The sequence below is a fragment of the Pseudorca crassidens genome, chromosome 1 (genome assembly GCF_039906515.1).
Source record: "Pseudorca crassidens isolate mPseCra1 chromosome 1, mPseCra1.hap1, whole genome shotgun sequence".
NCBI lineage: Eukaryota > Metazoa > Chordata > Mammalia > Artiodactyla > Delphinidae > Pseudorca > Pseudorca crassidens.
Genome location: NC_090296.1, coordinates 85203766 through 85231443, shown reverse-complemented (window position 1 = coordinate 85231443; position 27678 = coordinate 85203766). Strand labels below are relative to the sequence as shown.

The 27678-nt window shown below is 40.6% G+C and overlaps 1 protein-coding gene across 2 annotated transcripts in view; it reads right to left on the bottom strand.

Moving 5' to 3' along the window:
• NUSAP1 (nucleolar and spindle associated protein 1) overlaps nucleotides 1–27678 on the bottom strand; it is a 33883-nt gene that overhangs the window by 4981 nt on the left and 1224 nt on the right. Inside the window, exons 1-9 of one of the 2 annotated variants that reach the window (XM_067743736.1) lie at nucleotides 27450–27636; nucleotides 20685–20753; nucleotides 16607–16750; nucleotides 15434–15590; nucleotides 10399–10500; nucleotides 9192–9301; nucleotides 5562–5743; nucleotides 3386–3543; nucleotides 156–272 (exon numbers count right to left, since the gene is read on the bottom strand). In XM_067743736.1, the coding sequence (XP_067599837.1) occupies nucleotides 156–272; nucleotides 3386–3543; nucleotides 5562–5743; nucleotides 9192–9301; nucleotides 10399–10500; nucleotides 15434–15590; nucleotides 16607–16750; nucleotides 20685–20753; nucleotides 27450–27542 (1132 nt within the window). In that variant the 5' untranslated portion in view covers nucleotides 27543–27636. Of the gene's footprint in view, nucleotides 1–155; nucleotides 273–3385; nucleotides 3544–5561; nucleotides 5744–9191; nucleotides 9302–10398; nucleotides 10501–15433; nucleotides 15591–16606; nucleotides 16751–20684; nucleotides 20754–27449; nucleotides 27637–27678 lie in introns of those variants that run through there. The other variant, XM_067743745.1, reaches the window with a different exon arrangement.

Sequence of the window (27678 nt, the reverse complement as noted above, 5' to 3'; positions counted from 1 at the left end):
TGGACACTTTTTAAATCATGGGTCACGTGGATACAGGGGCAGAGGCAGGAATTCTACGCCAAGTATGGCTTACACTGAGTCACTAGAATTTTTCACATCCTCAGATGCGGAATTGTTCAATCTTAAATCTTGTACATCAAAACATTCCCACATACCTTTGTGTGGCTCATAGTTGAGGGGACGAGACAAACTTGCTTTGAGATCAAACACTGGTTTTCTATGGGAGATTGGAGTCTGCGCTGTCTCAGCTGTCAACTTGAACGGGGTAATAACTAAAACAACAAACAAGATCCAAGGGCTTAATTAGAAAAAAAGACCTGTTTAAGTATCGCTTTTCAATCTTAAAAATAGAATTCAATATGAACAGTCTGAAACAGATATAGGGTTAAAAAGGAGGAGAAAATGGTTCTGATGAACCTAGGGCAGGAAAGGAATAAAGATGCAGACGTAGAGAATGGACTTGAGGACACAGGGTGGGGGGGGAAGGAAAAAAAAAAAGGAGAAAAGAATAACTGAGGAAAACCAACCCCTTAGCTGTTCCCCTGTTAGCAGCTCCCCAAAGTGTCTAAATATTGTGACATTTCCTAGGATCAGCTGGAGTTTAGAATCCTGTTTTAAGAATTAATCGGGTGAGGGACTTCCCTGGTGGTCCAGTGGGTAAGATGCCATGCTCCCAATGCACGGGGCACAGGTTCAATCCCCGGTTGGGGAACTAGATCCCGTAGGCATACCGCAACTAAGACCAAATAAATATGTTTTTAAAAAAAGAATTAGGGCTTCCCTGGTGGCGCAGTGGTTGAGAGTCTGCCTGCCGATGCAGGGGACACGGGTTCGTGCCCCGGTCTGGGAAGAACCCACATGCCGCGGAGTGGCTGGGCCCGTGAGCCATGGCCGCTGAGCCTGCATGTCCGGAGCCTGTGCTCCGCGACGGGAGAGGCCACAACAGTGAGAGGCCCGCGTACAACAAAAAAAAAAAAAAAAAAAAAAAAATTCATTGGGTGGGAGGGATAAATTAGGAGTTTGGGATTAACATATACACACTACTATACATAAAATAGATAACCAAAAAGAAGTACCTACTGTAGAGCACAGGGAACTATACTCAATATTTTGTAATAACCTATAAGGGATAGGAATCTGCAAAAGATTATATATACAGTTATATATACATATGTATATATATGTGTAATTGAATCACTTTGCTGTACACCTGAAACTGACACAACATTGTAAATCAAGTTTATTTCAGTTAAAAAAAAAATAAGCGGGTAAATTTTCAGGCTGCTTCCCTGATATTTACCCTTTTATTTATTTATTTTTTAATTTAGTTTTTCTTTTTTGGCCGAGCCATGCGGCATGCGGGATCTTATTTCCCCAACCAGGGATGAAACCTGCACCCCCTGCAGCAAAAGCGTGGAGTCCCAACCGCTGGACCACCAGGGAATTCCCTACCCTTTAAAAAAATTATATATTGTTAATAGTAACATTTTCATTAACACAAACAGATATAAAGCCTGCAAGGAACCTAATCACATAGAAATAAAAAGATCCATGGCTCTGGTTGTTACTAATGAAGGCTGTTACCGAAGAATATGAATTTTTGTAATATAAAGTTAAAAATATACCAGGATGGTATAATTCGGTAAGCCACATTTTTGCTACAGTTGGGCAGCATATATCTGGCACATTTTGTAATCCCTTCCCCTCACAGGTTGCATTCAGGCCATCGTCAAATGTTGGCACTTGCCCATATATGTGAACAAGCAACTAGGATCTAGGACCACCTACTGAAACAACCCAGAAAAGCACAGAACTCCTGTGCTGAAGACATTCCACTGTGTTGCTATCAAGTGTTGGCAGGGAGGGGAACAATGGGACTGTCCCACACTGCTGATGAGAATATAAACCAGTACAATTAAACCAGTAATGTAAGGGTCTGTCTACCCTACTATCCAGCAGCCCCAGTCCTACTCTCGAGAAACTGTGTACATGGACAGGAGACATGTTCCAGAATGGTCATAGCTACACTATACAAAATAACAAAAGTTGGAAATACCCATGGGGTCCATGAGCAGTAAAATGGATAAGTTGAAATATATCCATACAATTGAAAAACACGGTGAAAATGAACTTTAGCTCATTTATTAATATGATTCTTGAAACAGTGAATAAAGCAAATCACAAGAAAAAAATTAGTTTGATTTCATTTATATTAAATTCATATTTGATAACCGGGGAAAGAAAACTGTGCCATTCCGACTGGGCACACCCCTGAGTTACTTAGAGGAGAAAGCTCAGGATATGGCAAACATTTAGTTCCTGCCTCATGTCCTTATCTGTGAGTATTTGTGAGTCCTTTCTCAGTATTAGGCAGGTGGCTGCTGCTCAGTGACCCCTGCTCCATGTAAAATGACACAGTCACATCTTAGGCAAGTCCACTCTTCATTTTCTAGCCCTGCTCTCTGCCCAAGCCCCTTTCTTCCCCTATTACAGGATGATTTAGAATGTTATGTGGAATGTTTCCTTGCTGATAGAGAAACGATTAAGGGTGGGTAGGAATGAGAGAGGTCATCTAGAGGAAGAATCATAAATTTTCTGATCCCACCTCTGTACTCTCTCTTGAAATTTAGTTGTCAGTCCCACTATTCAATCTTTAATTTAGGTGTCAAAGGCATGAAAAAATCCTCAGTCTCCACACTGATTATTACCAACAATAATACTCTCTTCTTGTTTAAACTCTTGCTGGATTGCTCTAGTCTCAGGGAATCTGGCAGTCCTTCCTGTGTAATCAAGGCTCTTGCCTGACATTCAGTAGGACTCTTGAGAGAATTTTGATATACTCAGTTCTAATACAGGCCTTAACCTGTTGGTGATACTCTTTTAAACCTTCACACTGCTATTGCAGTGTTCTTTTGAAAACCACTTGGTCTTTGTAGGTGATGATTAAGTAGACCGTGTGTAGAAGATTATCTATATGGCTTATTCTGGCTTATACAATCTACTAGTAGTCAATAGTGTGGCATTTATTCCATGAACTCTAGGTCCTGTTAGTTTCAGAGTCTGGCAGAACCATTCAGAGGCTGTAACGAATACTGTAATCCCCCTCCTAATCCCTGAGAAGGGGCTGAATGTTCTTCATTCAGGACAGGATGGAGTCCTCTGGCAGATGTGTCAGGTTTTTTTGTCTGTGTCTCTGGCACTTCCCTTGCCAGTATAAATGAAAACTATGCTAGACAAATTTTTGCTTTTGATTCTATAGATAATGGAGAGGCTTTAAAGAAACAGACAATCATATTAGGAAGCTACATGATTTAAAGATAAACCAGAACTTTGGGGGGTGGGAGGGAGGTTGTTTTGTTTTGTTGTTTTTTTTTTTTTTTTTTACCAGCAGCAGATTCAGCCCTTGTGGTCTTTAACTTGTGTGTCTCGAGCACAGCCTGGCCTTTTGGGGTACTCCCAGATGTGGTCACATGTGCAGACTTTCTGGCTGGAGTCTTGGTCAGTGAACGCTTATGCTCATTATCTTTAGTAGCAGCTGAAAACCTAAATAGGACAGTGGAGTATAAGACATGAGTACTTGGGTCAAGCTTCTAAACAAAACCACCTACCCATCACCAAGCACTGAAAGGGCCTCAATAAATACTTGTTATACAAATGAACCTCTTTCACAGAATAGACATGTTCTTAAACAATGATGCTAGAGCAAATCATTTATCAACTTGTTATTTGTAAAATATGGTTTTATATTCTCTGCTCTCCCTGCCTTGGCCAAAGACAGTATAAGGCAGAGCTCAAAGGAGATGCCTATGTGCCTCAAGTTATAGTTTAGGAGGTATTTTAAAAAGCTCCCCTTCTTTCTCCTCCTCCTAGTGAGGGCAAGTCTGAGGGAACAGGAGATTGCTATGCCAAATGAGTGATGGGAGCATTTCTTCCATCTTCCTAGAAGAATGTCATTCATCTGAGTGGTACATAAGTCCTTTTCTACTCAGAGCAAGTTGCCATAAATGTTTTTCATTGATCCTCTGATGCAGAGTTTTTCTACATTTTAACATCTCTGAAATTAGAATGTGTTTTACGATTGGTAACACATCAAAGTTAGTCGGCAGTGCTTTTTCTTAGTGGTTCATAGAATAATGGTGAGTCTTCAGTGGATGGTATCTTAGATTCAATGAAAATCCAGTAATGACAGACATAAACACACATAGGGTTGTTGGTGGTGGGTTAACAGAAGGGAACTTCTGGACTTACAACTAAAGATTTGATGGTGATCCTGAATCAACATCTAAAATTATTACTCAAGACTCTCTACAACAGAGTTAAGAAAATTAGATGCGGTAGGAAAAGTGCTACTAATTCCAGGCTGTTCTGTACCCTGCATGAAGCAAGGACTAGCCCCTGACCATGGTGTTCTTAACTATTAATAAATACAATCAGAACTGCCAAGTATAGGTACCTCATATTCCAGGCTAACTCAATAAGAATTCCAAATTCAAGGGCATTTTTCAGTTTTTAAAAACTATGTCAGATAATTGCACGTGTTGGGGAAGTGTTACCATGCACCAGTTCTGTTAGATGCCGCAAACGCCCTTAAAAAAGGAGAGAATCAAATTTCGGTATTAAGAGAAAGGAGCCTGAAGATCTTCATCTGTGGGGACAGTCACAGTTGAGGGCTCACCTGATGTCAGGAAAGGCACAAGCAAAGAAAACAGGGATCAATGAGCATGAGATGGCTATGCTACTGCAGTACCCAGTAGGTTACAATGTTCATAGTTTAGGATGAGTCAATTCTTTAGCTCACTACATTGGGAGATTAGGAATTTAGCTTCAACTTTAGATTTATGTCAACGGAAAAATTTCTATGTACACATCTTTGCAGACATACATTAAATTAATAAGGTAAAATATCCATATAGATCTTATTTTCTATCTTTACTTATGAATCAAATGTGAGCTTAGGGGGACTTCCCTGGTGGCACAGTGGTTAAGAATCCGCCTGCCAATGCAGGGGACACGGGTTCGAGCCCTGGTCCGGGAAGATCCCACATGCCACAGAGCAACTAAGCCCGTGCGCCACAGCTACTAAGGCTGTGCAATGGGGCCCACGAGCCACAACTGTTGAGCCTGTGTGCCACAACTACGGAAGCCCATGCACCTAAAGCCTGTGCTCCGCAACAATAGAAGCCACTGCAACGAGAAGCCTGCGCACCACAAGGAAGAGTAGCCCCCGCTTGCCGCAACTAGAGAAAGCCCGGGGGCAGCAATGAAGACCCAATGCAGCCAAAAAATAAATAAATTAAAAAACCAAAACAAAACGAATAAAAAGGTAGTGTTTTAAAAAAAAAAACACGCGAGCTTAGGGAAGGTGGACAAAACAAGAAAACACAAATTTAAGGGAAAAAAAGTAACATAAATAAAACCAGTTTGCTGATCTTTCTCTCTATTCCGATCCTTTCTCCTTTTTCATCAACACTAAAATATTTGTTGTAGTCCACCTGAAATGTATTAGAAGCAGTAAAGCTTTGAGCTCTCGCCCTTGGTTCCATTTTGGAGCTCTTCTTTACCTGACGTTCATCTTAGCTGCTGAGAGCACGGAGCGCTTGGCCAGCCCCTTCACACACGAGGTGCTACGGCCTGCGTGAGGCCGGCCTTGTGAGCCCCGTTGGCTGGCGGGGGTACGAGCCACAGAGAGTCTTTCTCGGGGAGGAACTGGAGTTGCCACCACTCCCTTAGTGCCGGGCTGCTTCTGAAGAAAGGGAAACACACCACATTAAAGCTGGCCTCTGAGACAGTACTGTCTGGGCAAAGTGCAAGAGAGTGCCCCCATTTATCCCGTTTCATCGCCACTTTTAACCCTGTCATCCTTCCTTCCCCACTACCTCACCCTACCCTACCTGCCTGGCAGGCTGAGCAGTTCCCTGCACCTGTGTTGCTATGGTGACTCTGATTTAAGAGAAACTTCTGGTTGTGCTGAGTAACGTGTTACAGAAAGCCTTTCCCAGCTACCATGTCCCCAGGTATTTTCTAACTAGAGAAAGCAGGTGGCTAAACAGTCCCCCATGGCCAGAAAGGGAGGATAAATCGGTTCTCTTGGAAAGATGGTTCCTTTGAGAGCATGATATGCAGTTTATTAAATACAAACTCAAAGAGAAACCTACTATGTAAAAAGCTTATGGAATCTACAAATAATTCCTCCCCTACCCACCCCCGGCTCTCCAATAGCTTTTTAAAGTTCTTTTTAAAAAACCTAAAGAAAAGAAAGAAGGGAGGAAGGGAAATGCTCTCTTTGAAATGGCAGGGAAGGGTTCCACTTATGTTATCTTTTTCTAGATACTGTCAAAGCACAAAGAATGATTGAATGTTTTACTATCATTAGTCTAAGCTCTGTTGCAAGCAGAAGAAATCTAACTTCACTGACAGCAGAGATAGGACTATTAAAATTGACAATGTAAAGCCAAAAGACATAAAAATTCTGATTTTATCCTATGAAATAATACAAGAAACTAGAGAATTATGTTAACTTCTCATTTCAACATACGAGCAGAAGAGAGTCTCATGTTGTGAGACAAATTTAAAACCAAAGTATTTGGTAAATACATATCTTTACTATAAGCTGAAAACTCAGGTTAGATGTATTAAGTATGCTGTTATATTTAACCACACCTTTTATGCCTTCTTCTGTCTTTCCCCTAAAATTCCCACTTTCCAGTATACCTGGTGATAGAATCACCAACTCTATACCTTTGCTTGAGCAACTTATGTTTAAATGATTCTACTCGCACTGAATACCAATCTTTCTGACTTTTCAGGTAGAATATTATGCCGCAGACTCTAGTAGTACTAATTTATTTTGCTTGCAGTGTATCTAATCAATTCCTTCCTTTCTTTTAGCAAAAAAAATCCTGTTTTAACAAAGCAAAGAGCTCAATCATACCATACATAAAAATTAAAATGTGGGTTAAGGAGTAACATAGGGAAAAATAATAAAAGCAGTAAAAATAAATATAAGAGCATATTTTTATGATCTTGGGACAGGGAGAGCAAGACAAAACCCTCAGTTTTAGAAGGAAAAGCTGGATAGTTGGATAAAACAATAAAACCTTCCACAAGGTAAGACACTGTTAAGACAAACTGTGGGAAAGTATTTAGAACATTTAATACATAATATATATCATTAATATAGATAAGTGGCTCATAAATCAGCAAAAATTAAGAAAAAGCAAATTCACAGCAAAATCATCAATGAACACATATAAATATTTGTAACGTAAACATGTAACATGTAATGATCAGAGAAATGCAAATTCAATTGGGATTTTGTCATATACTGTCAAAGATCAAAAAATTTGATCATTCCTACTGTTAGCAAAGTAAACAGGCAACTCAGGGCACAAGGTTTCAGATCATTGCAGAGGGGAGCCATTTGGCAACTAACTCAATCAGGTTTCCATCCTCTAATCACGAAAGGAGAGATTGGTCACAGCCAGGATGATTCTCTCTAGATCTCTGCTCATTTCTTATTGTCCATCACTCTCCAAATGACCAATCCCCAAACAAGTCAACCGTCAAGAAATCCATATTAGCTATGGTGAAGTCACTGTAATTGTTTTTTATTCTCTAGTCTCCAAACAGATCATACCAAATAAGCCATTTGATTAGCCAATTCCTTAAACAGTGGCGCTGGGGTGGGATTTTAGAACTCATGCAGATGGGGCTATCAACTAAAAAACAACACAAGCTACTCATTTATTCAACACATCTTCAAGGCTACAATCAAGTTTATGGTTGAAGCAGTTGTTCTGCCCTTAATTTTTACCTGGAAGTTAATTCATCCATATTATGTAGTACAGAAAGCTTGACTTTCAATCAAGTACTTAAGTAGCCTCAGCTTCATGGTAAGGAGAACGAGTGGCCCTCCTTACAGGCATATTTGCAGCTAGCTCATGCCTATGCAGAAAAAGAAGCTAACTGTCTACTTTCTGTAAAGCATCAGCAGGACACCCTCCCCCGCTCCTCCGGGATGGGCCTCTTGTCCCAATACTCAGCTGTGAATGTTGTGATACTTAGCCCTTGCTAATAGTTAAGAGTCTTCTTATGGACATACTGAATAGCTCTTCCCTGGATTGTCCACCCATGTTGCTAGATCACTATGAAGGAATGGAGATGTTTAATGCCAAGACTGTTTGCTAGAAGGTTGTTAACAGTGTCTTCAACTGTGGTAACAGTGGTTTTATAAATGTTCAAATGAACATTTATTATCCAAGAGTAAGCTTCTAAGAACCGTATGTTTTTTTGTTTTTAATTATTTAGAACTTATTACCCAGTGCATTTCCCCATTGGCACTGATATCAGAAAACTCAAAACTCAACTGAGTGACTGATATATTAGTCACTGTACCTGTTAACAGTGCTCATTTTCTGCCCCTTTTAAACCAGATTTATACTGTTTTGTGTTGTGTGTAATACCACAAACTGCCTCAAATTCTTTGAGAAATAGGCAGGTTATTATGTATTATTAAATTCAAAAATGTTTCCCATCCATCTTTGTGGCACCCCTTTAACACCAGATACCATGTAAGACAGGAACATCAACTTCCTAGGATGTTATTTACTCACTACTCTGCTGCTAACTCAGCCTCGGGGTTGACTTTACCTTCTCTTACTCGAAGCTGCTTGAGTCCAGCAGGACCTGGCCTGAAGGCCCCCCACCCAGGGAGCTCAGTTATGACAGGAAGCCTTTAAATTAGCAACTGCTAGTCACTCATTTTCCCTTTAGGTCAGAGACAGGGAGAGATGGCTTCAGCCATATATCAGTCCTTCCCCAACAAAAGTGATAGGCACAGTGTCTGAATGTGGAAAACAGAACAACTTATTGCTACTTTGGAGTTCTTCCTTTTTTTTCCTTTTTTTACTGTTTACTTTAAAAAAATTTTTTTACAAATTTTTAAAAAATGTTTTATTTTTTTAACTTTATTTTTTACAGAATTCTTTTTCATAGTGAAGATTCACTGCTTTATCTGGAAGGTTTTGAAAATTCTCAAAAACAAATTTAAAATAATAAAAATACATTAGACTCAAACAAATTCATTCCACTAGTAGAATAATAGCTAATTGTATTAACCATTGTATATACACAGTATCAACATTAAAAACAAACAGCTTAGTGGCATTAAGAACATAATTTTATCAGCATACCTTCAGTTCATTAAATGAATTGTGTTCTTCAAAATGTTTCTTTTTTCTCTCAACATATTGATCAATGGACTCCATTTCCTTAAAACGAGCCTCATGAAGCTTCTTAAAATCTAGAATATTTCCCCAAATATGACAATTAACAACAAGACAAAATCCATTTATTCACCTTCCCTATGTTTTTCTGTTAACACTTATTCTTGTCTTGGCACCCCTGACATTCAACTTCAGCATCATCTTTGCTAAAATTTTAATTTCAAAACATTTAGGTTTTAGAAAGTCAGGGGCAAAGCATATTCACCTTATAAACTATCGAACACTGACCATCTCTCCATTGTCCATTTCACTGCTGACTAACATCTTTGTTTAGTCCAGAGGATAAGAAAAGACTAACAGATTTGTCCTCTCCCCTCACCAATTAATTAATGGCCTTTACTTAATCATAAATTTGACATTTAATAATGCTAAGAAAGCTCTATGCAAAGGATTGGCAAACTTTCTGTAAACGGGCAGACAGTAAATATTTTAGGCTTGGCGGTCACATACACTGTGGTCTCTGTCTCATATTCTTTCTCATATACAACCTTTACAAATGTAGAAACCATTCTTAGCTCAAGGGCTATAAGACAGTCCAAGATGGGCGATAGTTTGCTGACTCCTGCTCTGTACTATTCTAACTAATTATATTCTTATTAAGTATAATTGTTAGAATTTCTCAAATATGCTAAGCAGCATTTTAAGTACTCTAAATATATAGCACAATCAACATTCTATGTGCCAGGCAATAGAGAAAGAGAATTACATGTCCAGAAATGGAGTCCCTTAGACTTATTACTAAAAATAATAATAAGTTTTTACAAGGTAGACATTGTGCCAAGTACTTGATACACATTAATTCTCAGATATTTCTTGAATACTTGCTACAGCCTAGCTGCCCTGCTAGGTAATCAGAAGTGGAAAACTGTCTTAATTAATCCATATATTAACCTGATGAAATAGGTAGTTTAATTATTCCCACTTTAAACTGAGGACGTGGGTTTACTGGGGATAAATAAGTTTCCCAAGGTCTCACAGGCAGAAAATGGGGGAACGAGGGCGCAAACCGCCATGACAGTGTCTGAGCCTTCGGCTGTCACAGTGCACTGCCTCGCCAGCGTCAGCCTGAAGGGGGCCAACCACCATTTTATGTTTCTTTGTGTGCAAAACTTACTTGGAGTAGTGCTTGCAGTTCTTTTATTTTTTCCGGGTTTGGAAAACCCATCTGTGTAGAGAGACTTCTTTCTTTCTGAAGGTATCTTTGGACCTTCATTACCTGAATCCAAGGATATAGAACTAATGAAAGATTTCCAAAAATTATTCCCATTAAGAAATGTAAGTTAACGTGGAGCATATTCATGTGATAGGCCTCTGCCAATGTGTGGGAGAGACGGCACAAGGAGCACAAAGCATTAGTTACAGCATCACCACAATTTTAGCTCATATTTCAAGTAGACAGAAATTTTATGCTTCTTGTATAGATGTTTTTAAATTTCTGTATGTTTATAAAACTCTTTTCCAGAACTTTTGCTATGAACATGTCTAGTTGTTTTAACAAGGATGATAAAAGTCACACAATCCCACCAGCCTAAGAAACACTATTATCATTTTGGCTATTATTATATTTATTATATTTTCTCAGGTCCTTTGCTTCTATACTTGTTTTGCTTTTGTTCTTTAAATCCAGTTAAAGCCATCATGTATATAAGGGTTGCTATTTCCCCCTACTTATCTCTCACATTCTAGTATCTTTTTCAGCTTAAGGCAATCTACTAAAAACTGTGCAAGTGGGTTTTCAAGAAATGCTACTTATAAAGTCACTCATCCTTAAGGTTTGCCAATGCATCCATAAAACAAGGCAAAAGAATGACTGGATAGAGCAGAGGGGTTATAGGGCTTTTGCTTGGACCTTGGCCATGAAATAGGATATTTAAGGAGTCACAGTCATTCCTCACAAGATACTTATTACAAATGGAAATATAATAACTATTACAAAGGAGCAACCTAGCAGACACCACCATAACCAGGTGATGCAAGTGGACAAGACTAGTCATAGGACAAACCAACATCTGAGCCCTCTGGGGTGCTGAATGAGGAGGACACAGCCCTAGTTTGCGGGATTCCTGCCAATAGTGCATGATCTGAATCTAACCATCAGCAACATTAGACAAACCAAGTCAGAGGACCCAAGAAACTGTATTTAAAAAAGGTCAATGCGCTAGAAGACAAAGGAAGGCTGCGGAACTGTTCCAGATTAAAGTAGCTTAAAGAGACATGGCAAGACTTCCCTGGTGGTGCAGTGGTTAAGAATCTGCCTGACAATGCAGGAGACACGGGTTCGAGCCCTGGTCAGGGAAGATCCCACATGCCACAGAGTAACTAAGCCCATGTGCCACAACTACTGAGCCTGCGCTCTAGAGCCCGTGAGCCACAACTACTGAGCCCATGTGCCACAACTACTGAAGCCCATGCGCCTAGAGCCTGTGCTCCTCAACGAGAAGCAACCACAATGAGAAGCCTGTGCACGGCAACAAAGAGTAGCCTGTGCTCGCCGCAACTAGAGAAAGCCCGTGTGCAGCAACGAAGACCCCACGCAGCCAAAAATTAAAAAATGTATAAATAAATAAATTTATTCAAAAACAAGAGAGACATGGCAATGAAATGCAAAGGATGAGTTGAGATTTGCCTTTGTTTTAAGGGACATTGCTGGGATGAAATCTAGATAAGGTCTGTCTACAGGTTAGTTAGCAGGTCTCACACTTTCTAGCCTCAGGATCCCTTTGTACTCTCAAAAGTTACTGAGGACCCCAAAGAATTTTTGTTCATGTACATTATATCAATATGTGCCATATTAGATATTAAAACTTAAGACATTAAAAAATAATTGATTCACTAAAAATATACCCACTATACGTTAACATAAATAATTTATGAAAAATGGCTAAAATTTCTAAATCAAAAAAGTGAGTAGAGCGTTTTTTGTTTTTGTTTTACAATTTCTTTAACATCTGACAATAAAAGGCAGCTGGATTCTCTTTTCTTCTGTATACATATGTTGTGATATATTGTTTTGATTGAATATATGAAAACGAATTTTGTCATATACAGCTATGTGGTTGAAAGTGAAGAGTATTTTAATAGCCTTTTCAGATAATCGTGGATATTCTTCTTTGATACTATACCAAACCTTGACAAGTGGTTGTTTCTCAGAGGTTAGTTGTAATGTGGAATAAGAAGAAGCCCTATCAGTGAACTTTCTGCTCTCTGTACATTTGTGAGAAAAAGTTCTGATGTTTTAAGAAACACAAATATTTAGGGGTAAAGGGGAACATATCTGAAACACTCTCAAACAGTTCAGGAAAAAAATGTATATAACACATATACGTACGTAGATATGTATATAAATATAAATAGAGAGGAGGATAAAGCAAATACGTCAAAATATTAACATTTGAGAAATCTAGGTGAACGATATATAGGAGCTCTTGGTACTATTCTTACAACTTTAAGTCTGGAATTATGTCAAAGTTTAAAAAATTCCTCTCACCAGAAACTGCATGATCAGATTTTTCTCCTTCAAACTGCCTGTGTGCTTCATTGGGCAAACCTGACTTAAAGGGTCCACCCTCATTTTTCCCATGCCTTCAAAACTGGGTCCTAGAAGTAAGTCTTCTTGACAACAAGATTGGTGGAATAACAGGTATTTTAAATTCTACCCCCACTTCTGACCCTGTCTTATTTCTTTACATTCCCCTAGTCTCAGGATTTCAAAATGGGTTTATGAGGCATATGCATCAAAATTACCTGGGGTACTTATTAAATCTGCAGAATTCCAGGCTCACGTCAGACCTACAAATCAGAACATCTACCTTCTTTAACTTTCTAGATTTAGTAAGACATTCAAAATTCTGGGGTAACTGGGAGGGCTCAGCATTAGAAATTCTGCATTTAACTGCTTGGTGGACTTGAGTGGATCATCTTCTCTCCCAATCCCCTCAGGCAAGCCTCAGGTCCCAGATAGATGTGCTGGGGGAAATGAACACTGAAACACTGTTGCAACTGGCAGGCTTCCCGAGGGATGAAATCAGAAAGCATCAAGTCCTGTTAGGCATAGGGGAACTGAAGTTTTCTGGCCTTATTGAAACAAATTTTTAGTTGAGAAAGTTTAGGGAAGAGGTTTTTAGGAGGTTAGAGACTAAGTAAAATATACATTTATCATAATAAAATGGCCACCCCCCCTGGGAAGGTAGACTCTGCAGATCCTTTTTTTTTTTTTTTTTTTTTTTTTTTTTTTGCAGTATGCAGGCCTCTCACTGTTGTGGCCTCTCCTGTTGCAGAGCACAGGCTCCAGGGCCATGGCTCACCGGCCTAGCCGCTCTGCGGCATGTGGGATCTTCCCAGACTGGGGCACGAACCCGTGTCCCCTGCATCGGCAGGCGGACTCTCAACCACTGCGCCACCAGGGAAGCCTGCAGATCCTTTTTAACTGTCCTACTTGAAGGGGCTAACAGGTCTTTGTACCTGTCTCTGGAGCAGGCCAGAAGGAGCTAATTGGCAGAATGAGCCAGGCTCTCTCCTCATCCTGCCTTAAGACCAACTGCCTTAAACTTTCCAGATACCACTCATATTCTGCTTTCTACACAGTTATTAAAGGTGACCTGATGGGGCTTCCCTGGTGGCGCAGTGGTTGAGAGTCCGCCTGCCGATGCAGGGGACACGGGTTCGTGCCCCGGTCCGGGAAGATCTCACATGTCGCGGAGTGTCTGGGCCCGTGAGCCATGGCCGCTGAGCCTGCGGGTCCAGAGCCTGTGCTCCGCAACGGGAGAGGCCACAACAGTGAGAGGCCCACACACCGCAAAAAAAAAAAAAAAAAAAAAAAAAAAAAGGTGACCTGATGGCCTACTGTATTTGGTTCTAACTTTTGCTTTCATTGCTGAACCCTTAGAAGTTACATAATGGTGTTACGGGTTGAACTATTTCCCCAAAAGAGATATGATGAATGAAGTCTTAACCTCTAATAATTGTGATCTGACCTTATTTGGAAAGGGTCTTTGTAGACATAATCAACTTAAACCAAGGTCATTAGGATGGACCTAATCCAATATAACTGGTGTCCTTTTAAGAAAACGATGTAAAGAAAAAGACACACAGGAACTTCCCTGGTGGTCCAGTGGTCAAGAATCCGCCTTCTAATGCAGGGGACTTGGGTTTGATCCCTGCTCAGGGAACTAAGTTCCCATATGCCATAGGGCAACTAAGCCTGAGTGCTGCAACTACTGAGCCCATGAGCTCTAGAGCATGCATACCACAACTAGAGAGCCCGTGTGCCACAACTAGAGAGCCCACGTGCCACAACTAGAGAGAAGCCCACGCACTGCAACAAAGATCCCACGTGCCGCAACTAAGACTGGACACAGCCAAATAAATAAATAAATAGGGACTTCCCTGGTGGTGAAGTGGTTAAGAATCTACCTGCCAATGCAGGGGACACGGGTTCGAGCCCTGGTCTGGGAAGATTCCACATGCTGCACAGCAACTAAGCCTGTGCGCCACAACTACCGAGCCTCCGCTCTAGAACCCACGAGCCACAACTACTGAGCCCACATGCCAGAACAACTGAGGCCCATGGGCCTAGAGCCATGCTCCACAGCAAGAGAAGCCACTGTAATGAGAAGCACGCACACCCCAAGGAAGAGTAGCCCCCGCTCGCCGCAACAAAGACCCAACGCAGCCATAAATAAATGAATGAATGAACGTTAAAAAAAAAAAAAGAAAGAAAAAGACACACAGAGAGACTGCCACATGATGAGGAGGCAGAGATTTAGCTGCAAGCCCAGGTCTACAGCCACCACCGAAGGCACAAAGGGGCCAGGAAAGATTCTCCCCAGAATCTTGGAGGAAGATGGCCCTACTGACACCCTGATTTTAGACTCCAGCCTCCAGAACTGTGACAGAATAAATTTGTGTTTTTTGGTTTTTTTTTTTGGCCGCACCGTGCGGCTTTCAGGATTTTAGTTCCCTGACCAGGTACTGAACTCGTGTCCCAGCAGTGAAAGCGCCAAGTCCTAACCACTGGACTGCCAGGGAATTCCCAAATTTCTGTTGTTTTAAGTTGCCCAGTTTATGGCACTTTGCTATGGCAGTCCTAGGAAATTAATGCACATGGTTACCCTAGCAATTTTGGATTTTTAAAAAGTTACTTGGCATACCATTTATTCCACTTTTTCCTGAGGGCACTGCATTCTCATCTTGACTCTTGTTTGGTAGAGAAGGAGCTTCTACAATAGTTCTGAGAGCCTGGTTTTCATGCTTTTCTTGATTCTGGAATTCAGTAGGATCACATACTTTTATCTCTGAATGATCCTGCTACAGATTTTAAAAGAAAATAAATGATTTCAATAACAAATAAGAAGGAATCACACTTGAAAATTGCTAAGAGTAGATCTGAAAAGTTCTCATCACAAGAAAAAAACTGTAACTATGTGAGGTGTTAACTAGACTTATTGTATATATATTGTGAAATGATCGCCACAAATATTGAATCATTACATTGTACACCTGAAACTGATAGGATGTTACATGTGAATTATATCTCAATTTAAAAACGTATCATTAAAAACATTGCTTATATTCAGACATAAAGAAAGAAAAAAGTAATCACTGCCTTCCAAAGATAGGTACCAAATTGAGGAGGAAAATGAATTGAAGAAAGAAAAGTAGGAGACCAAGATTTTTGAGTGGCAGATTTGGTTCTCTGCCTCACCAAATGTCATGAGAACATGCATCTGGGAATAGTAGAGACTAGGGACCACTGGAAGGCATACAACCTCTAGGAGAGCAGAGGTTGCTCTCCTAGGGAGGAGAAACTAACTAGACAAGCTAGTGACTAAGGGACTACACAAGGCTAGAAAATAAAAATTAGGACCATCTTGTAAAAGTTACATTTGAATGAAAGGATAATAAAATCAGAGTCCTCTCAGAGCAAGTGGGAGAAGCCCCCGGAATCACGTGACCACACTGTTCAAAGACTAAGCTCAGCTGATCACCAGGCCCGGGACAAGATAGGAAGGAGGAAAAAAAAAATCATATTTGATGTTGGTATCTCTTTCCTTCTTACTTACTACACCTCACTTAAGAAAACACTCAATGAATGTTCATATTATTCAGCAAACATTTAATTTGTGCTTAATACTTACTAAGTGCTTTCCGAGTGCCAGTGCCCGGGGTGTGATGAGGCCAGACTCAGGTTTGCGCTTTCATGGAGCTCACAGCAGTGTTTGCCACCACCCGATATCATAAGGGAATTAAGAGAAGGCTCCCTAATAATATACCAGTTTGGGCACAGGTGGTAGCTTATTTTTAGTTTGCACATTTCTATTCACCTGGGAGTCAGGGCTCCTGTAGACAGTCCTGCGCCTTCTCCTTGTTTTGGTGACATGGCCCACTGGCTCCCTCTCAGCTTGCTTCTGGCTGCTGAGCTGTACCTCAATCTCATCACAAGAAGATGCAGAAGTTTGAATTTCATCCTGAAAAAGAGAGACATTAATCTGCCATGTCCAATGTATAGAGTTACAATGCTCAGGAAGAATCAGAATTTAAACTGAATAAAAAATATGTATTACATATGCAAGAGATAATTTTAAAACCCTCCAGCACTAAATTATAGGCAAGGACAAGAATGATAGAGTATTCAGAAAGAAACACTTAACAACCCAAGCTAAAAAACTAGGCTTGCAAAGCATTCAAAGGTATTTTAGTGTGTGTAAATAAGCCAATTATTTTTTTTTGGGGGGGGGGCCACACCACATGGTTTGTGGGATCTTAGTTCCCTGAACAGGTATTGAACCCAGGCCCATGGCAGTGAAAGTGCCAGGGAATTCCCACAAATTATTAAAAGTATGTTAATTTACTGAATATACACTATATGCTAGACAGTATGCTATAACTAATAACAATTACAGCTAATATCATAACTGCACTGGGCTAAGTATTCTCATGGATTATCTCATTTATTCCTCAAAGCCTATGAGACAAGTATTAACATTATCTGCAGTTCACAGGTAGGGAAACTGAGGCTTAGAGAGCCCAAAGTAACTTGTTAAAGGTCAACATAAGGGAGTAAGGGAAGAAGGGCATGTGCATTATCATAAACTAGAAGAGCTTTGTCATTAAAACAGCATGGCACAGGTACCAGAATGTCCTGAACAGAACTGCTTCCAGAAGAAATCATCGTATGACAATGGTTGCACCTCACATTAGTGGGGGATGGTCGGATTCATTATTCAACACATGATGCAGAGAAAACATTGACTATGTTTTTGGTGAGGGGGTGGGCAATGAAAGATGATCATTTTCTCACACCAAAATGAAATCTAGATGGATTAAAGATTTAAATGTAAAATATGAAACTATAAAAGCTCTAGGGAAAAATAGGTGAATTATATCCTCATCGAGTGTGAGGAAGGCATTAAGCATGTTATCCTACCTAGAGACGATAAAGGAGAGGCTTGATTTGTTTTTGGTGTTTTTGTAGCTTTTTAAACGTAAATTCTAATATTTTGAAATAAACTAATACATACATATAGTTAAAATAATAAAATACTAAAGAGAGTATAATGAAAAGTAAGTCATTCTCTGCCCTACGCTTCGTATTTCTAGGGTTTGATGTTAAGTGGTTACTTACATATCACTAATGATTTGCTGATGGGATATTCATTTGTATTTTCAATAACTATTTTCAGTGCCTCATGTACTAAGATTTACTTCATTTGTACCACTCTCATCTCCCCATCTTCTTCCTAATAGACTTATACCACTTACTCTATTACCTTTGCAGCTTTAAACATTCTTAAACCTTTATTTCTTGTTCCATGACTGCAGACACATATCCTGTAAACTGCAGATATTAGCATCCTTATACTTTCCTTCAGCTCCTGTCCTTATCTCAACTTCTGTCATCTATTCTTTAAGTTGTTAACATTTATAGCTTGTTATGTAACCTTAATTGAATCGTCTGTGTAGCTTGATTCCAGGAGTTGATAATTCAATAGGTTATTGTAAGACATTTTTCAAGGCTTTCATTTGTTTTCTGTATCATGTTTCCTTTAGGGTCATCTTCTTCCTTACAGAGAAACCTTCCAGCATTTTAGACGGTAGTAGACAACTGGTACTCTGCACATGGAAGTAGGGAATAAGAGGGCTTTGCATCCTGACTTTTCAGTCCATTTCAGTATGGTGACTGGACCCTACCCTCTGAGAGTTAATTTAGTTGCCTGGGATTTGGTGAGGCCTAAATATCAGTGTTTTTAAAAAGCTCCACAAATGATTCTCCCACACATCCTGGGTTGAGAACCACAATATAAAATAAATGTTCTGGTTGTAAAAGAATAAGGAGGCTTAAAAAATGGAAGGTTTTTAGACGGAGGTGAAATAGTACAGAAGAATAATAGTTCTAAGTGATCTAAGATCCAAAGGTATACCCAAAGAAGGGGATGGCTAATGAAGAGTGGAAAAGAAAGTCACAGGACTTAAGGAACAGGGAGGCAAGGGTAAGTAAGGGACATCCAGGTGGACCTTTGAATTCACCCAAAGTAAGGTCAGGACAGGAGATGATGAGCCAGGCAATGAGACAGTGAACACTGGAAAGCAACAAGGAAGTCAACAGATGAGAGATGAGAATTGGTGAGCCTGAACTCAAAGGAGCAGGGATATTTACGTGAGGGTAGAAAGACGCTATCTGAATCCTACTTTCCAACTCCCTGGATAGTCATGAAGAAGAAGAGAGGAAAAAGAAACTGTTCTCATTACAGAAGTGTAATCCTCAGGTTACACATATTGCTGGAGTATAGACACACTTTAAAAGTACTTATTGCCCCCTTACCCCCATTAACACAGTACAGAAAAGGTTCTATAACTGGTTTAGAAACCTATTAACATGACTCCCAGAGATGTCTTGTTTTAACCCCACACACCTTAACCAGGGTATGTTAGTTTGGGAGGCCAGCAGTGATCAGGTAGCATATGTTCATTCCTGAACGCACCATGATGTAACTGTAAAGACTTGTATAAGCCCAAGACTGAAGTGGCACAGCTGGTTCTGAGAGTCCCCAGCACACAGTCAGACTAACCTACATACAGAGCTGCTCCAACTCATATAGTTAAGGCTAATCTACAGAGGGAGAAGAAGGCATCCAGAAGGTCATGCTCCTTAGATGTGACCCACACCTGTGCACTTCCCTAGGTGACGATTTGGAGGTCTGGAAGCTTACCCATCTGTCTGTCCTTGGTAATATTACTGATCTCTTTGCCATGTATTTGGACTGTGCTGACTCCTGCAGCTTTAGATAAACTGTCTATGTCAGTTCTTTCCACCAACCTAAGCTCACTATTGACAGATTCACCACTTAGGAATTCTATAGCTGACCAAATTTTGATTATCATCCTGCTCCTGTGAAAGTTTTTCAAAATGGAATGGCTCGTGAGATGCTGAATTTGAAACATGATAGATCATTTTAAATTTAGCCCATCAATTACCACCCAAAGTAAAATCCTGATTTCAGATGGCACTACGATATGTATCCTTAACCATGAAAAACTTTTTAATTAATTAAAATATCTATATTGATTTAGTTGATATAGAAACTTAAAGGAATCCAAAATCAATTTTGTCTATTTTATATTAATTAAACCTGGAATCAAAAAGAATTTTGAACATTTAAAGTTTTTAAATGTTTATAACCTAGAATACAGAGAATTAGAGTCTATAAAGACAGAGGGAAGGAATTCAGATGCTCAGTTCATGTTTACATTTACCTTCATTTCAAGATATATAATGAAAAAAAAAAATAAAAGATATATAATGGATGCCCTCCGAAGCCCAGTTCCTTAAGGCCTTTCAACATTTTCCTGTATTTCAAGTTAAGAATGAAGCATTCATTGATCATTTAGGTGTTGAGCCTTGTCAGAACTCTTTGGGGTGGGTCTGAAGCAGCCATGACAACTGTTCCCTCCCATCAGCAGTGGTTTAGTTTCCCACAAGTCACTTCCACAGTCCCTACTTCATGTGATTCTCACAACCCTCAATTCAGCAGAAAATATGTTATTTCCATTTCAAAGACCAGGAAACTAAGAATAAATGATTTGAGTTTTCCAAGGTCACACATACAAAAAAGACAGAGCTGCTACTTAACTGGGTTTTTCTGACTTCAAATCCAGTTCCCTCCCTATTCACACTATTTGGCATACATGTGGCAACTAGTAATTAATCTTTGCCTTTGTATGAGAACATCTTATTCAATAGATTACAGAGGCAGCTTTGTCATTTATAAGAATTATGAAAGGATTTACAATTACCAATGACAATCTCTTTGGTAACAGCATGTCTTAAGTCATCACCAACTGTGTTTATCATTTATTAACTGATTGTTTTGCTATTTAATAGGTGATGAAAATGTTACTTACCTGATTCTCATTTTCTTTTCTAGCTTCATTTTTAAGGTGGGCTTTTAAGGCTCTTAACAACTTGTCTGCCTGCAGAAAAGTTTAAAGACCTTATCAGTAGAGCCAAAAATCAAATAAGCACAAAAGATTCATTGAACATTTTCTCCTGTTCTTGTACTCATCAAATGTCATCCGGGCAGGCTGGGAGTAGGGTAACCAAGATAGAAGGGGTCCCTGTCCGCACAGATTTCACGGCAGAAGCCAGAGAGGAAAGTGGCAATTACAGCACAGTGGGGTAAATGCCCACGTGAGGAAGCTCAGGTGTCGTGTGAGAACACAGGTGGGCTGGGCCACCAAAGCCTGGACCGCTAGGGTAGACTTCAGTAGGTAAGTGGACATGCCAGTCCTAAGACAAAGATGTGAGGTCACTAACTGCTGAGGCTGAAGGACAAATAGGAGAGAGTGGGACATAGGGAAAAGGGTAAAGAAATAGCATGGGAAGGTAAGAATGTGTGGAGTTTGAAGAACTAAAGGTTAGTGTGGGCTGAAGCAGGGAGCTGTTGGAGGGGATGGTGAGAGAGAATGTTGGGAAAGTGGGCCTGATCCTGCTAGGCCTACCAAGCCTCTAAAGAGTATGAACTTTACCCTCGGGGCAAAGGCAGTCTGCAGAGTTTGCAGCAGGGCAGTGGGTGACCAGTTTTGCATTACTCAGGATGATTACTCTGGCTGTATAATGTGCAGAATGCATTTGGTGAGGGCAAGATGGAAGACAGGGCAAGGGCCAGGAGGCTGTTGTAGGAAGCCAGAGACGACTTCGGCCTGAGCTAGAATGGGACTGAGCCCACATGGATGAATTAAAAACTTTCCTAGGAAGTAGAATCAGTGTGAATCTGAGGGTTGAGGAACAGGGAAATTTATCATGCCTAGGTTTCTGGCTTGGGCAGCTGGTGAAGCACGTGTGGAGGTGTGGGGGATCCTGAGATGGGGAAGGCCAAAGGCGCCGCCTTAGGAGGATGGCTACAGGTCCCCGGGGGAAGGGAACTCCTAGCTCCTCCTTCCACCACAGAACTGCTCTTTCCGTTCTTTCCTGAAAGAATACTAATGTGATGGGTTATGTTTTCCTGTGCTTTCAAAGCTTAAGCACATGGCTGGGTTCTCATTCCCTCCTCTTCCACCAGCCATACAGTTGAGAGCCAGAGAGTTTCTTCTCAAGGGGGGCCCAGCCACCGGGCTCGTCTCTTCTCTGCTCCTACCATTTACCATCAGCCATGTGTTCAGGTGAGAATGGCAGAGATCCCGATTTGGTTTGGGCTTCAGGGCACAGGAGATGCTGTGCTCAGGCTGTGAGTTTTACCAGAACACTCTGCATCAAGATATCAGGCACCACACCGGCTAGTAGTAATAAAGGAGAGACCTATTTTCTACTTGCTGTTGTTTCTTGAACCTCTCTTCGGGTCTTCTCTGGGAAGTGAGTGATTGGCAGGGCAGAATTTAGGCATTCTTGGTTCTTCTTTTTTTCTCCCTCAATCACTTTACAGAGGTATGACTGACATACAAACAGTTGTCGATATTTAATACATATAAATTGATATGCTGGGAGATCAATATACACTTGTGAACCCGTCATCACTGCCTTAAATGTATCACCTCCAAGTTTCCTACTGCCCGCTTTAGATTTTTTTTGGTGGTAAGAGCCTTTAACATAAGACCTAACCTCTTAGCAAATTTTAAAGTATTGTTAATCATAGGCTCTATGTTGTTCAGATTTCTAGAACATCTTAAAATGCCATGAAAACCTCAAATATGCAACAGTGACGAAATGAAGGGCCTGTAGCAGAGCCAGGTGAGGGCATACAGCAGGAGGAATGATGGGGGGTGATGTTTGGGGGAGCTGAGCTGGAGGTGCCGATGTTAGCATCAGCACATTTTCATGCACTACCTCAACAACCTGTTCCAGGCACTGGAGAGACAGTGGTGAGCAAAACAGACAAGGTCTCTGCCCTCCAGGAACCTCTAAAGGTAGGCTACTGGGGAAACACCCTATTAACCAAGTAAGCAAAAATAAATGGTATGACATTAGGTGCTAGGAAGCAAAAACAAAACTGGAGGCTCAGGGTAGAGGCAGGGGAGGACAACCTGCGTTAGGATGGTCAGGAAAGGCCTCTCAGAGTCGGTGACTTTTGAGCTGAGATGTGAATGAGGCAGTAGGTGAAGATGCAGGGGAAGAGCATTCCCAGCAGAGGGAACACAAAGCCCAGAGATGGGCTGGTGAATTTGAAGGACAGAGAGAAGCCAGTGCGGGGGGCACAGTGAACACTGGGGTGAGTGGAGGGCAGGGAGACCAAAGAGGTGACCTGGGTCAAGAAGAGGGTTACCGGCCACAGCACGCAGTGTAGATTTCTTCCTTCTAACTAAAATTTTATTATAAAATTGTCGAGTCTATAGAAAAGTCAAAATAGTCTAGTAAACACTGATACTCCTCACGTAGATTCAGCAACCCTTAATATCGTCTCATATTTGCTTTCTTTCTCATTCATATGTATTTCTTGCCAAGCTGGTTGAAAATAAGTTCCAGACATCATGATACTTTACCACTAAATACATCAGCCACATCTCCTAAAAATAAGGGGATATTTTCCTACATAACCTCTAATGCATTACCTAGGAAAAGTAGTAATTTTCTAATGTCCTTTGATACATAGCCTAAAATCAAATTTCCTCAATTGTCTCCAGTTTTAGCTTAAAAAAATTTTTTTTCCCTCCAAATCAGGATCAACCCAAGATTCTCACATTACATTTGGAGAAGTTTGGATTTTATTTTAGGTGTAAGGAAAATTTGACGAGAACTGAGCAGAAAAATGACATATTCTAAGTTTCAACTATCACCCAACTACCAAGAGAATATTATTTTAAGGCAAGAGTAGAGGCAGGGAGACCAGCAGACAGCCTGAAGCAGTGGTCAAGAAAGGAGGGTGTCATGGCCCAGGTTTACAGCACTGGAGATGGCACACAGGCCAGATTTCAGGTGTATTGATACTTGGGAGGAAGAGCTCACCAGGATGGATGGGTGTGGGCAGTGAAGGGAGGAATCAATCATTTACCGACACAGGGAATAGATCTTCATTGTTTTGACCTGATCATGCTGTTTACGATGCACTTAATTGCACAAGTCAGCAGATGAGAGGTCTTACTGAAGGTATGGATTTGGGCGTCATTAGTTCCAGGTGAATCTAAAGTTCTGAGAATGAATAAGATCACCAAGGGAGAAGCACAATTAGAGAAAAGAAGGCCCAAGAGAGAACCCTGGGATACGCCACATTTAGAGATTTAGCAGAGGAAGAACTAGCAAAGGAGACTGGAAAGAAGTGCTAGCAAGGCAGGAGAAAACCAAATATCAAAGAAGTCTAGAAAAGGAAGTGGTCTGAGCAGAAGGGAGGGTTCAATCATGCCAAATGCTGCTGATGGGCAGGTGAAGACAGATAGAGATGGACCACAAGCTTTGCAAGGTGCAGGGCATGGTGGCCTCAAAAACATCAATTTCAGTAGAAAAGAACAGAGAAATTGGGCAGTAGATAAAAGACGTGGGTCAGGAGAGGGGTTTTGTTTCTTTTTTAAAAGATGGATGACATTAAGATTTGATTGGGCGCATTATGGAAATGAGCCAGCAGAGTGAGGGAAACTGATGGAGCGGAGAGGAATAACTGCAGGAGTGTAGCCTCAGAGCGGGGAATGGGATCTCCAGCACAAACAGCAAGGCTGCCCTTAGGCGCAGCCTTTTACCATAACATATAACAGGTGGAAGGCAAAGGATATGGGGACAGGTGGGTCTGGTAATGCAAAGATGAGGTAATTCTCAGTTTAATTGCATCTATGTTTCTATGATCTATGAGGCAAAGTCATCAAGTGATGGAAGGGCGCCAATCTAAGGTGAGAAGATATGAAATAACTGTCCTCAATAATGGGAAAATTAATGACTACCAAGGAAGTGTAGGAGAATCAAATAAATCATAAATTAAATTTATGGTCACATTTAAATTAAGTTCAGTCAATAAAGTTAGGGGATTTTCTCCAGCCAGGGTCAGATGGTTAGTACAGGCAAGGATTAAGCACATAGCTTGTTTAATCAGGTGTGGAGTTTTGCCAGGTGAGGGAAGGGAGCTGCAAGAAGGTAGAAATAGTGGTAGTTTTATAATTGAAGCTTGCAAGAGTGAGAAAAGGACCCTGGCCGTACAATAAATCTTAGTAACTGACTCCTTCATTTTGCCTTACCATTAAGAGTAGTGTCTCACCATTATATATAGAATGGATAAACAACAAGGTCCTACTGTATAGCACAGGGAACTATGTTCAGTATCCTATGATAAACTATAATGGAAAAGAATATGAAAAAGAATATATATATGTATAACTGAGTCACTTTGCTATACAGCAGAAATTAACACAACATTGTAAATCAGCTATACTTCAATAAAATTTTTTTTAAAAAAGAGTAGTGTCTCAAAAGAAAGTTAATATTTTCTCTTCTAAATTTATTTTGAATTTTGTCATACTGGTGAAATTTACTTAAATCTTATTCTGTTAAGTTTTTTAAAAAATCAAGTCTTGATAATTTCTTAGAACAATTTATTCAATTTTTTTGCTATGCACTTAGAATTTTAAAAAGGCAATTGATTTAACGAGCTCTTAAGCTGTACCAACTGTAACTTAAAACATTTTAATTATGGAAGATTTCAAATGTGTACAATGAACCCCCATGTATCTATCACCCAGTTTCAACAGTTATCAACATTGTGCTCTTCTTACTTCATCTAGTTCCCCCTCTTTTTCCTGGAGTATTTTATAGCAGATCCCAGGCATCGTAACATTCTACCTGTAAATATTTGGCTAAGAGGTAAGGACTTTAAAAAAAAAAAAAGCATAACCACAATACCACCATCATATGCAACAAAATTAACAATAGCTTAATATAATTTAATACCTAGTCCAAGTTTAATTTTCTCCCATCATCTCAAAGGTGTCTTTTTGTAGTTGGTTATTAGAATGCCTGGTATAGTCAAATTTGTCTGGGAAAGAACACCTCTAACAGATATTTGTCGACACCTACTATGCATCAGATGCTGTATGCTAGGCAAGCAATGAGGTCTGTAGTGACACAAAATACTGTACTATACCATTTATATGAAAACAGGTGATTAAATGGCTACCCCAATCAGGTTCCTCAAGAGACAATGATAGGTGGGACTTTCAGAAGAAGATCGAAGTTGCAACAGTTCTTCAGAGATCTAAAAGGTTGTGGGGCCTTCATGTTAGACAGAGCGCCGAACTCAAGTAGGAAACCTCCATAGTAACTCTTCACAAAGGAGTTACCCTCTGGTGTAATGTTCCAGTGCTCCCAAGAAGCGGTTGTAAATAGTAGCTCTGAATAAGTATCCAACGCCTCCCAAATAAAATGTACTGCACTTAGTGCTGTAAAGACTTCCAAGGTGGATGGATGAGATCCCTGTTCAAGGAACTTAACGTTTAGTAGAGAACGTATCTACACAAATAACCACAGTGCCAGGTGGAAGTCTGCAAGTACTCAGAAAAAGTACTTGAAATTATACTGCCTTAAAGGCACAGAGGGTTCCTAGGATCACTCGGGCGGTGGATCTGTGACCAAGGGAATGAAGAGGAGGGGACGAGGTGCCAGGTCAGTGATGACATTTCAGTTGGACTGTGATGAGTAATTGGAAATTATTCATGCAGGTAAAGAAGAGGGAGAGAGAAGGGGATTTGAGGCCAAAGGATTAAAATTAGCAAAGGCAGAAAGATGGACAAAGGTGCCAAGTGTTAAGGCACCAGGACAGTCTGGATGCTGCACTGGATAAAAGATTCCAGCCAGATTGCAAAAAAAAATTTAAGAGATTTAAACCAAGGAATTAAGATTTTGTTTATGAAGTATTGAGGAGCCGTTAAATACTATAGCTCAGAAATCTCTCCAAAGATAGCCCTTTATCATTCAGCCCCAACAGGTGCATGGGCCCTGATTATTTTGTTTAAACCACTTAAAAACATCTGTGAGGACTGATTTAGGTATTCACTCCGTGTAAATACCACAGCTGGCAGAACAAAACTCCAGGGTACACGTTAATATGATGTGGGAAAATAAAATATAGAGAACCCCAATCCTAAACTGAACCCTTGCATTTTCCCCCAAACGTTTTTAAGTCTCAAAGACCTCACCGGTTTTGAATAGAACACTACCACAATAGTGATCAATAGAGGAACGATCCGACTAAATCAGGGCTGAGTTGTAAAAACTTATCCACGGGGGAGGTCCCCTAAAAGTCATCCTTTCTTCCAGGTCCCCCATTTAAGTAGCAGATTTGGAGCGCTGTTACAATTTACAGAAATGTTAGCTGTTTGGAGTTTTCCAAAAGCCAAGGCAATTATTTCCGCGACTGCCTAACAATTAATCGGCATTTAGATGCAGCATTCCTTTAGCTCTCTGGGCCTGCGTTTCCTAACTGATGTCCTGGTATAACTGAGTACTTCCAATAAAACGAAACCAAACAAACCCTTTTGGAGTCGGTGTCTTTGTGAGTCCCCAGGAAAGTCAGCCTCAACATAAGGTGAAAACTATGGCTCCCTCTCGGTTTTGCAGAGTTAGTGGGACCCTTCGGTGAACCAAATCTACCGCCCCAGGGCCGGGACAGCAGCCTCAGCCTTTGGAATTCCCGCTCGGTCCCCTCCCACCGCGTCTCGTAGAGGCCGCTCGTCCTACCCCACCCGCCACTTGCCTCGTACCCTCAGGTTAGCCCGGAGGCCCAGACTCTTGGCCAAGTTCTGCAGGTCACTGTACTTGAAGGAGTCCAGCTCCTCCAGGGAGGGGACGGTCATGGCGAACTGCAATCCAGGCGACCACGCAGAGGATCGGTCCTCCACTCCCAAAAACGCCGTTCAAAACTCTTGCGCCGCTCTAAGCGTTGACCAAACAGAACGTTACAGAGTTTAAATTGAGAAAGCTGCACTTCCA